Source organism: Strigops habroptila, chromosome 10 (genome assembly GCF_004027225.2).
Source record: "Strigops habroptila isolate Jane chromosome 10, bStrHab1.2.pri, whole genome shotgun sequence".
Classification (NCBI taxonomy): domain Eukaryota; kingdom Metazoa; phylum Chordata; class Aves; order Psittaciformes; family Psittacidae; genus Strigops; species Strigops habroptila.
Window position 1 is genome coordinate 1,901,835 of NC_046359.1, and position 12,624 is coordinate 1,914,458.

Genomic DNA, 12,624 nt, shown 5'->3' on the forward strand with positions numbered 1-12,624 from the left:
GCACAGCATTTACGAAAAGACTGGATTATGCTCCCTTTCTCTCCCTTTTTCCTCCCCCTCATGCTCTTCTTTCAAAGAAGGACCTGAGGTAAGAAAAACATAGGATAAAATAACCTACAAGACAACAAAAAGGCAAAAAAAATAATATTCCAAACTTACAAATTTTAAGAATCAGCAAAGCATCATTGTTAAAGCAAATAAATAAATCTGGTCATTACCAGACTTGTGTGCCTCTCTACAAAATGACAATGCTGGCTTGCACTAGGCAGCAGGCACACTGCATAGCAAGCCAAAGATAGGAGGGGAAAAAGAAGCTTTAAAAATACTTCACAGATTGCCCACTACAAAATGATTACTGCACATATTCATGTATTACTATGTTTTAGAAAATAATTAGTTTTAATTACAGCAGTGAGAGCATGAGCAGGACTCTGGCGAATACGCTGGCAAGCTCTGCAGTGCTAATTTGCTAATATCTTTAGCATCACTGCAGGTTGAGACGATGGGTCTGCCAAAAAAACCTACCCAGCCATGTGCCATGTGAGTTTACAACTGTATGCTCAATATTCAGCTTTGAACTGTCGGTGTTTTTCATGGGCACATCTTGTTTTTTTTCAAAGCACATTTGTAGCCCAATCAAGCCCTTAAAGTCATCACAACACATAAATCATAATTGAGATTAAGAAAAAAAAAAAAACCCGACAAACTTGCAATACTTAAGATTCAAGAATTGGAACAAAAAGCCTTTTTAAAGTGATGCAGCTGCAGAGAAAAATCTATTGGGATCAGCTAAAAATGCTGTTATTTTTATGTATGTGTGTGAAACCTCAACAAAACAGACAAGTAGTATGACACTGGGAAACCAGCATCCGCTAAGCATTTGATTTGTATGCATTCTGCCCTTATACTCTGTTTGAGGAGTTGGGGCAGCTTGTGACCATTATGAGTGAAGGAAGGCAGCCTAACACATTTTAGTTATGAATTCCACAGTTTAAAAAAAAAAAAAGAAGTTATTTTTCTTTTAGAGGTTTTTCTAAAATATATGTACAAAACGGTCAAATGTATGCCACAGTCTGGTTTCAAACTGGGATGCAGAACTGTTATACAAAATCCATTTTAACAGTTAACACATTTCATGCTGTGAAAGCGCTAAAAAAAAGTCTGAGTTTTAGTTTCAAAGCAACCAAAGATGACCCTTCCCCTCTAAAGCAATTTTAGAGAGGTCAAACGAAGCAAAGTTAACAATCACGCTTCTTCACCAGAATTCTGCATGGCTAAATCCTCTGCTATCTCACTGTTATCTAGGTTGGCACATGGTATTTATATTACAAAGAATATAGTAATTGTGCCCACTCCTGGCAGTCCTGTTTCCATCAGAATGCCTTTATAAAATCTCTTTTTCAGAGAGGTTTAAGTTAACACTTCATATAAAGGGCAAGTAACTCTAGTCTGAAAATCACCACACATATTCTGACTGTATTAATCATGTTTAGAAATTTAAAAATACCAATTCGTTTTGGCTTTTGACTATTTCTTGTTGGCACATGCAAGTGTATAATTGGAGACAATTATGAAAAAAATAATAAAGCTTCCCAAAATCCATTTCACTTTTTGTTCTAAAACATTTACTTCGTCTACAACCTTTCTACCTACCTAAAAGTGCAAGGATTTTACTAGCAAATTGCAAGGTTGCCTACTTTTCCTATAGCTTTTCCTAATATGTTTCCACACCTACTATTGAAATGCTGTTTCATAACTTCTTGCAAAAGCACTTTCCAGCGTTTGCAAACAGACATTCCTTCACTTCTTTTAGCAAAGCAGTACAGCAAGAACATTGTTTTGACCCTTTTTGAGCAGTAAAATACTGTTATTGTCATGAAACTGGTAAAATAAGACACGGTCTCTTTCTACACAGGTACTAATAATTCTGCGTATGAAGTGCAGACCAAAGGATAAAACAGTTTAGAGAGGAGGATGACAGGGAAATCTTGACTCAAAAGGTGTTGTAGCATACTGTGAATAGGATTCAAGTACTAGCCTCTGGCTTATTATAAGAATTTAAGAGCTAGAATGATTTCAAAAGGCACGTATGGGTCAAGGTCCTGAATTAACTATTCCACACTGAATTTAATGTACTCAAAAGCAGATATTGACATGAGTAAAACCGCAGCAAAGTACTCTTTCTCGCTAAAGGCTGCTCTACCAGTCCCAGAAGAGGGTGAAATACTGTAGGAGCAGCAATACAAAAACATTGTTTTTCTCTTTACTGCTAGTGCAATAACAAATCACACTCCGCAAAACAGAATATTACATCCTTTGTAAGACATTCCTTCCTCTCTTCCAGGAAGAGAGGAAGGAAAAGAAAAAGCAGCAAGCTTGTGGCTCATGTGGAGTTGGAAAGGGGATCCCCACTGTTTTTATGCCTACAGGAAACATGGAACAGGGAGAGCAGCATTGCCTAATCCTGCCACGAATGACTGTCTGCCTCTGGGGAAAAGCACAGCCCAGGGTGCTCGGGCAACTTATCTGGAAGGGATGAGCGGGCCACCAAGGACCTCAGGGCTGCACCTCCTTTCTGCCTACCAAGGCTTGTCCAAGGGATGACAAGCGGTTTGGGACACAGGCATCTATGCCAGGAGCTGGCTTGATTTGCAATCACACAATGACCACTGGGTCATGGTCATCGCTTGCTTGGAGTATAGGTGATGGGGTGCCTGAGCTGCTGGCATCCTCCAGAAAGTTTATTTAAATATGCAGTATATAACTGCTCATACGTGTTAGAGCAAGAAAACAGCTAAATAAATGAGGTTTCCATTTTTCAGAAAAGTGTAGTAACCCAGCTGCAAAGAAAAACAATTAAGATTTCTAAAAAAAAGCTTCACATTCGTAAGTATGATTCCTTTTCTATCAGAGATTCTTCCAAATAAATACAAAGTCAAATATATATATGTGAAAAGGTGTTGCATCTATTTTTAATGTTGTTTTAAGAGCATCCTTTTAATTCCTTTAGTGCAAATAACTTTTCCTAGAACTTCATGTTTTATGTAAAGTATTACAATGTAAAAAATTTGTTGGGAATAATACTACCCTGAAAATGGAAGGTTTCAGGAGGACAGAAATTACAGTGAAATTAGGGAAGGATCCTTGTGGCGGTAAGGAGATTAACGCCTTTTTATGGTTTTGTTCACCTCCAGAGGTAGCGGAGACCCTGAGTGCCAGTTTCTGTATGAGCACAATATGGAAATCTGAGAGATCCAAACTCCGTATTACTTCTTTTTAAAGATAATTTTCACTAGAGCTAACAAGGCTTACAGCATGAAAGAATTATTTTATTTATGTAAGTTTTGTAAGCTTCCTTTCATTATATGTATTTTTAAAGCCTGAATTTTAAAAATAGGGGGGGAAAAATATAAAATATACATGGGAAATGTGAACTCACTTAACAAAAGGACAGTAGTGGAGGTTATATGATTTTTCTGAACAGCAGTTTGTTCCATAATTGTGAAGGGATCCTGGCACTTTTTCTTGAAGCTTTCGTTATTGTTATGGATGGGATACTCTATCAGAGGGATCTGTCTTCTTGATCTTATAATTTCTGTGTTCCTAAACTGCTCTACGTCAGCAGAATCAGCTGGTGATCTGTTATTTGATCCACAGTCACTTTTGATGCACAGGGATGCACAACTGCAACATGATTTTCCTTTCAATTGTGACATTAATTAAAAATAAAAAAAATCAACTGGTAAACAAGGAGATATAAATACTACTAAAAATGTGTGGCAAAACCCGTGTTAGCTGTACTGAAGCTCCGCAACCATATGTAAACAATTCCATCAGCATCAGAAATCCTCCTATATTTTAGAGTAAAACCTAAAAGTGCATTTTATTAAAATGAATATAACCAAAACCTACCTTCCTCTCTCAAAACAGGCAACACAACTGCACTCTCCAAAACCCAGACAACCAAGAAACAAACTTCTACCTACTGCTTACCTTAGTTTTTCACTGGCCTCTAATTGAAACCACAGTTGCTCATGCTCAGTGTATGTGAGCATTCACTAATGCCTATGCTTCACTCTACCAGCAGCCACTCAGTTGCATTTGGTTTTGGCCATGAACATTGACTGAACCCTAGTTTGCCTGTGACTTTACACTGAGTGTGTGGGAAGGCTCAAGAGTCAGACAGCTGAACTGGTCTTTGTGTCACAGAAAACGCTGTTACACAAAGCCTGTAAGGAGGTATCACCCGCAAGTTCTCCACCTCATCAAATGCACCTCATCAAATGCAGGGCTGGAGCTGACCCTGAAGTGCTCCCCCACCACCATATTAAGTACTGTATTTACACTCGCCTTAAGTTCAGCCTTTCATTTCTTTGACCCAAGCAGAAGGATGCACCAGGACAGGCGGAAGTACAGCAATCGCACCGCATGTGCCCCCAGCAGTACACTCACACCTACTTTTCTCTTTTGCCCACCCTGTCCCATGTGTGTGCTCTTGGAGGCTGGCTGCATAGGGCAATCTAGATGCACGTCTGCTCACACAGACGAAAAGAGGTGCACTGAACTCCTCCAGTTCATCTCATACTTACTTTCCATTGGGTAATCTTTGAATTAATAAAACTGGAACAAAAGAAAACCTCACAAATGCACTGGCAGGAAAAAAAAAAAAAAAAGCCCTGATAAATGTTTAAATTATTAAAAATCCAATATTTCAGAATGCATAACACAATAAAAAGAGTATGACTACCCCATACAAAAGACTGCTAGGATAAATGGCCTTGCATTGAACAGATTTCCACTGTATGAAATAACGAATGGCTGAATTATCTGAACAAAAAAACCTCTGTGAATCTTCCTTTAAACTGGTTATTCCTTAGGAATACATAAATCTTCTTAGGCAGGGCATTCTGCCATCTGCTTGCTGTTGGTTATTTTTGCAGCTCTGGGGGCCAAAGAAAAAGGGGGAAAAATTACTTCTGCTAATAGCAAAACAAAATTTATAGCACAGTTTCAATGCTCAGAAGTAATTTTATTTCAGCAAGCCAGACAAAACACGTAACTACACAAACAAAACACAATATTACCTGGGACAGCTCTAGTGGGGGAAAAGCAAGCTATTATCTAATGGTCTTTTCAATAGCTTTTCCCTCTTCATCCAGACAGTGAAGTGTGCTGTCTGGATTAACCAATGGCTTCCAACCCAGCACTGGAAAAAGTCGTCCCCGTCCCTCCCCCCCCCCCCATTTTTTTTTTGGTTTGATTTCCTTTTGTTTTTAAAAAATCTTACTGATTAACAGCTTCCTTCCTGCTGCTTCTGCTGATCAAAACCATAACATAATATTCTTGAAAAATAGGACACTGTTGGGTGGCTCACGAGCTCCTATGTAGAGGAAAGAAAACTTCTGGACACACTAGACATTAGAATCTTACAGTGGCCATTTTCTGCCCAGGAAGCAGGGACATATAAAACTGACAGGGAGGAAAGACAGGGAAGGAGGCAAAGGATGAAGGAACAAAATGGGCTATGCGGGGCAGAGAGGATGATACCAAACACAGGCTCTTGTCAAGATCCAATTTAAATAGTAAAGCATCTCTACAGAAATAAGCAAAAGTAGAAATAAAACCAACTAAGGAACAATGTCAAATCATCCTGGCACAACCTACCCAGCTTTCAGAAAAACTTCAAACCTCCAATGTTTCAAAAAGGGCTAATGTAATCAGTAAAGCACGCACAGAAACTCCATGACTGGAATAAGTATTTGAAAGGATCCACTTCAAGGTCATTAAAACTCCATCCAAACCCAACGCAATCGAAGAATTGATCTTTACTGAAGTATTATCTTGATGTAGGATAACTGTTAGGAGTTCAAGCTGAACACAGACTATGTAGCACATTTGCACAGAATGCATTCACCTGTCTTCACAGTCACAGACAAAGCTGCAAACAGTTCTAAAGTCGCAAGTCATGATATAAAGGATAAATTCAGCACCTACACTGAATATTTTGTGGTTTATGTTTTGTTCCCCCCCCAATGAAGCTATAATTAAATTTCACATACTGATATTTAAATAAGTAAATGAAGAAACCCTATATATGGTTATATGAATTTAGAAACAGTAAATATGGCCTATGTTTTCAGGACAGATTGAACTATTTTAAGCGTTCAGCTTTGCCAGCATCTTCAAGTCAGAGCAGGTGCACATCTCTTTTTTAAAACCGGTACCACATTAAATATCTGAAATTGCAATCTTGGCAAGTAAGACACTGAAAAGCAACAGCAGCCTCTTAAAAGATGATTTTTTCTCCTTGCCCTCTCTTGCAGACACATACACACAAAATACGATATACTTGCTAGTCAACACCTACGTCAAACTGGGTCCGAGTGTTGCTGGACTGTTCAAAACATTGTACTCATCTACATGCTGTGCAAAAGGACTTAATGAAAAATGTATGAGTTACAGTACAAAAAAACGTGAATCCTTTAGCCTAGTTTCAAACCACTCCACACTACCCAGCTGGGGTGAATCGAATGAAGAAGGCTATCCCTCTGCCAGCAGCCCAGGGCTGGTACTGTTAAGCAGATTCGTGGAGGGAAGGCCACTGCTGAAAGGTTACCCAGCATTACCTGTTGAACTGTTCACCATGTTAGGTGCCATGCTGTAGGGTGGAGCCTGCGGGTTCATCAAGCCAGAGCTGTTGTTCATGGGCTGAGTGTAGGGTGAGCTGGATCCCATAATACCGCTCTGATTCATGGCAGGAAAATTGCCTTGCCTGCGAGAAGAAAGAGCACACAGACCATGTCTCATTACATACCTCATTGCTGAAGATGCTGTGCTTTGTCACAGAGTACATCTCCTATTGTTTGCCAATAGCTAAGGACAAGGCACACAATTATTTCATTTTACCTACATGGGGAGCTTTGAATTAGTCTTGAATTAGTCACCGTATATCTGAGACAGAATTTGACTGAACACAAATTTCAATAGATGTCTATAGTGTCTTTATATGTCACAACCAATCAGCAGAAAAATACATCTCACATTATTTATCCTATGAGTAAACAGCAATGTGATCAGGAGTCAAAATCAGAACCTAGCATTGGCATACAAAAATTCTAGTGAATTGCCATTTTGACCATGGGACAGAAATCCTTACCTGCCACAGCTTAAGAAATAGTGAAATGACCAGGAGAAAAACGGGTACCATAGACTCTGTTTCAGATTTCTGTATCTGACGTTATTGCATTGAATATAATGCTCATCTTTTGTACATGACATCTACGTCCGATCTTACAAAAAACCACATACGTACTACACTTTGTTGCAACAAGAAACCTCAGCACAGCAGAACTACTTTGGTTTTGAAAACTGCATAATGCTTTCGTGACTAAGACTTAAATACGTCTGAAAAACTGCCCTAAATGAAGCCCTTACCTAATAATTCGCATCTTCAGACGCGAAGATCTTGCTGACCAAATGTTTTTGAAGGCTAAACCTTATCTACTCTCAAGTTCTAAAAAGTATCTAAGTATGCTTTGTACTTGGTTTATCTAATTCTATAGATAAACTGAAGCACAAGGAAGAAAATAATCCAAGTAAGCAGAATAACCTGATGTAATGCATGATCCAAGTTTAAAAATAACCTTTTATTCTCTTAATCCATAATACAGTTATCTACCTTTTCTTGGTACAGCTGAGGACTGCACATATTATGGTATGTCTATATGGATATACATATAAAATCATATAAAAACACAGGCAAAAATATACTTACCTGTATATTCATAGCCCACATAGGAAAATACAAAACTCAGACCTTTTCTTCAATGTACCCCTTGTAAATTTATGCTGGTTTTCCAAATAAGGGAGACAAGAAAGGAAGCAACCAGCCCTTTGCACAGTTTTAGTACCTGTCAGCTTTTTTCTCCTCACAAAAACCAAAGCATTTAGTTTTATCCTACAGGCAGGGAAAGCTGCAAGTCCTGGCAGCAAGATGGAGTTTTGGTATCAATTCTGCTTTTCACTATTATACAGTATTCAAACCAAAGCAGACAATCCCCAAACCAACAACCCTGAACAACCTCAATGGCTTCTTGTCTTCTCCAAACCCATGGCAGATTCTTAACACAACGGTAGAAACAGATTTCTTTTTTAGGAGGTACAGGAGGAAGACCATTAAAGCACTATTTGGCCTAATTTTTCTTGACGCACTGTGAATTTCTTCAAAGGAAAAGAGAACGCGTTATCTAAATAAAGCATCTTTTTCCAAGTCAGTTTTGTCCTTTGCTCTCTGAAGACAAACTTTTCTTCATTCTCGCAAAGAGGCAAAGGCTTTCTTTTGATATGAAGGAGACAACTGCCATACAATGTCATTTCCCTGATGAAGCTTGCAATGAGTAGTGGAGGGAAAAGATTTAAAATGCACAGTGGAGCAATGCTCCAAGGGAAAATTACAAAGGGAAAAGAGAGGAGCAGGAACATTTGGCAACAACTTTAAAGGATTTCAGTCACACAATCTAGCTTTTCTTATGTAAATAAAAATCTTAAACACCCCACCCGCCCCTTTTTAGCTGAAAATGGCTATATTTCAACAAATGCAGTTAAATGAAAACCTTCTATGCTGGAGAAGCAAGATTCTTTCTGTTACTGGGTAAAGTTACTAGTGAAGATGAAGAAAATACACTAGTGCATTTCTACCCTTTAAAAAAGAAGTAATAGATTTTGAGAGGTTCTTTAATGGAGTAAGGCTGACATTCTGGAAAAGTCAAAAGTCTCTACAGGTATCTAACACTCCAATGTCCTCCTTCTGCTTTAAAAATACACAGGAGATATAGAACTTGCAGGTAAGTTGAAATTGGTCCTTACCTACTAATATTTCAATACTGTTACTTCCTATAGCATATATGTCTTCTAAACTGTGGGGCTATTCATTGTCTCAAATTGAGGTACAACCTATTTCATGTTACCCACCATGGACATCAATCTCAATTGTAGCTCATGAAAGCGTACTGCTGTACAACAGCTTTAAATCAAAAAGTAGGAAACGATTTCCAGTTTAGACGGAGAGTAGAAATTAAATAAAAGGAATATACTGGCTTTGGTCAGGACAGCAAGGAAACAACCAAAGTCTAAAAAAGATTGGTTCGGTACTCAGAAAGACCTGAATGGCGGAACCTAATTCCAAAATTTCATCTGGCAAGGCAGTACCTTTCCCTTTCATTCACCCATGTAATGCTGCACTTGGAATGGACACAGCTCTGCATCTCTGGAAAGGGCCCAGCAAATGAAAAGACTCAGCACCATCCCTGGCAGAACCTTGTCGTTTCGTGATCCGCTGTCAAAGCACTGACCTCAGCATGCTATCACTGAAAGGCCATATCCCATAAGAGTAAACATTTTATCCTGAGATTCGGTGCACTGCGCAGTACAGAGCTCCTCCCTGTATTATTCTGCTCTATGATGGCTTGGAATGGAAAGTTTCTTTAGGGAGAAATAATCAGGTATTACTTCAGTCCTTAATTCTCACTCCACAGTGGGCCTCCTTTGAGTAAAGACTGCTGACTGTGACAAATTGTGCTGCATCAGTGCTGTAATATGAAGTGGAGTCCATTAAGAACTGAGCTGAGATCACCAAACTCATTTTGATTAACCTCCAGGTCACTAAACACTTATAAATATGTTACACAGCAGCTGCTAAACATATTTATATATGCTTAAGGTCACAGCATCATCTGTTCGTTGTTGGAGTTAAGTCAAAAATCTTATGTTTCCTTCTGCGCTGCTTTTAGTAAAGGCATATCCAACATACTATTTAAGAAGTAGTTATCTCAAAGCATACTACCAGACTCCTACATCTCCCAATTCCCTCCTCCATTTTTCTGGGAGGCTAAATAAAACCCAAGTCTTTTAAAGTCTGCTGGACACGTAGTGATATCTAATGGCAAATATTCAACTGACCACTACGAATTCTGTATGAGAACAAACCCAGTTACGCATGCAATTTTACAGTATTTACCACATAAACACCAATTGCTGGGTTGCTTAGGGATGACACAAGTGATAATTCGGAATAATGGGAAGAAATTAAGAAAAGAAACACTTGTGTTGAGTATAAGGAAAGAATGTCTTTGAGATGAGATGCAGTTACCCTCCAAGGCAATGAAGGAAAACCCAGTATGTGACACTTCTGCACACAGACAACACATTAGAAAATGTACTGGTCAGAGAAATCCTGCATTACATATAAACTAGATGACCTGTCAGGTATTTTCCAGCTCTAACTCCTCCAATACTGTGATCCCAGATCACATATTTTTCCCCATTTGGAAGAAAAATCAGCTGGGCCAGTACAAAATTTAGGATTATGCTATCAATTTAAACGCTATACTTAAGCCTACACATTCCTTTTTTCTGCTCTACTGCTACAAGTAGATGTCCAAGTACACAGCAAATGGGAGAGATTAAGAACGGGAAGGGGGGAATTTGCTTGCTTTCTGTGGTTTATTTACTCTGCTGACAATTCAGTAATTCACAGCACTCGCATAATGCCAGAGCCAGTTGTTACGCTCGAGGAAAGGGCTGCCACCCAGGGGAACCTAGACAGGCTGAAGGAATGTGCTGACAGAAACCTTCTGAAAGTCAACGGGGGCAAGTGCGAGGATGTGCACCTGGGAAAGACAAGCCCCCTGCAGCAGTGCCGAGAGCGGTGTGACTAGGGGAACAGCATTGCTGAAAAGCCCCTGGGCATCTTGGCAGACAGGGAGCCAGCAGAGTGCCCTGGCAGCAAAGAGGGCCAACATCCTGGGCTGTGTGAACAGGAGCAGAGCCAGGAGATAGAGGGAACTGGTCATCCCCTCCTTACTCGATACTCATTAGACGCCATCTAGAATATCATGTCCAGTTCGGACTCCCCAAGGATCTGTAAAGGTAAGATGATGATATAATGGAGTGAGCTTAGCAGAGGACCCCTTAGATGGTCAGAGTTTGAGCACTCACCCTCGAGGGGCTGAAGGACAAGGGTTAGTTCAGAGACAAGTTTTGGGAGGAACCTAACAGCAGTTCTCAGCACCTAAAGAAGGTCAGCAAGAGGATGAAGCTGGGGTCTTCGCAGTAGGGCATGGTGGGAGGATGAGACACAATGGGCAAGAGTTAAAACCTGACAAGTTCAGACCGGAGGTAAGGAAACCCTTATCCCAGTGAAAACAGTCAGGCACTAAATCTGGTGGCCCAAAGGAGTTGTGCAATCTCTGTCCTTGCAGGTTTTCAAGACCCAAGTGGATAAAGCTCTAACCTCTCAGCTGAGCCTGCTGAGGAGGAGGTTGGACCAGACTTCTTGAGGTTCCTTCCAGCCTGAATGACCTTATGATCCCAGACTGTCAGCATCATTGTGCTGTTGATAGTCTGGTGTACTACTGGATCCAAAATACAACTGGACAAATTCAAAACATTCCCTTTAAGAAGATCCTGTTCTGCTCTTTTGTTTTCCTTCATTTGCAATCTACCCGAAGCTTAATCTGCACTTAATCTCTTTTCTCTGCAAAACAAGTAGCATCAGATCTAATTGTGTCTTCTGAGCTAATGCAGAAGTCCATGTATTTAAAGAGAGGAGATGACATGCGAGATCTGGTCATCGTTAAAAAGCAGAACAAAGACATTGTAAGAAAGAAGACAGGCAATATGGAGAAGCACATGGGTGATCACGGCTGCCGAGCAGCATCTCTTACACTGAGATGTTCTCCTTTAATTGGACCTGAAGTGACCAGTAGGTTAGTGTGTTGTCTCCAACTGCTACACTCTGCAGCCCTTGCATTTAACACTTGCTGGTATGTGATTTAGTACCTCCTCAGCACTGCCATCTGATGCCATCTGATGAAGGTTTTTACTGTCATTTTCCTCAGATTTGAACAAATCTGAGCTAAATACAAAATTAAATTCAGAGGTAGGTGTGGTTTAGCTACGGACAATGATAAAAGTGGATTATCCTTCTCAGCAGGACAAGAAATGAAAACAACTTTTCGTATGGAAACATGTCAAAGCTCAGGTTTTTACTGTGTGCAGAGAGATCAGAGTCTACAGCTTTCTGGATTTTGTGGCATGCATCTGACACTCTGTGCTCTCCTTTTGATCTAAATCTGTAACACTGGAGCAAAGCCATTCATGCAGTCAGAAAAAATGATCCAGCTTCTGTAATGAAACCTGTGGCAGCCTGAGCACAGAGGCAAGTTGAGCACGGAAACACATAGGGAACATAAGAAGGGTTCAGACGTGGAGAGTCTAGAAGGGCTGGAGGTGAGCACAGTTTGGGGCAGGAAAGATGGAAATGGAAGGGAGAGTAGATGGAAATGAAGAATGAACAAGCGCTGGGAGCATTCTCACAAAATGCCAAAGGCTTTTAGGTGCAGGAAGAGCAGGGAGGAACATAAAGAGAGCCACTACCTTCAGGGTAAACACAGGGAAGGTCCCTCCAAGTACGAACATGGAGCCTTTCAGCCAGGTCTGCTGAAGGACGGGAGAGGATCACGGGGAAGCCTCAAAAGCGGGCTGCTGTGAGGCAGGGACAGGCTCCAAGGAGGCCACTCTGGCCAGAGCCTGGACGAGCCCCAGTCCAGCAGCATGGCACAACGG

The 12,624-nt window shown here is 40.3% G+C and overlaps 1 protein-coding gene across 7 annotated transcripts in view; it reads right to left on the minus strand.

The window, feature by feature from the left end:
- Window positions 1–12,624, minus strand: part of ARID1B (AT-rich interaction domain 1B) — a 330,667-nt gene that overhangs the window by 36,529 nt on the left and 281,514 nt on the right. For all 7 annotated transcript variants that reach the window (XM_030499916.1, XM_030499913.1, XM_030499915.1 and 4 more), the window contains one exon: window positions 6,627–6,772. In XM_030499916.1, coding sequence (XP_030355776.1) covers window positions 6,627–6,772 — 146 coding nt within the window. The remainder of the gene's footprint in view (window positions 1–6,626; window positions 6,773–12,624) is intronic.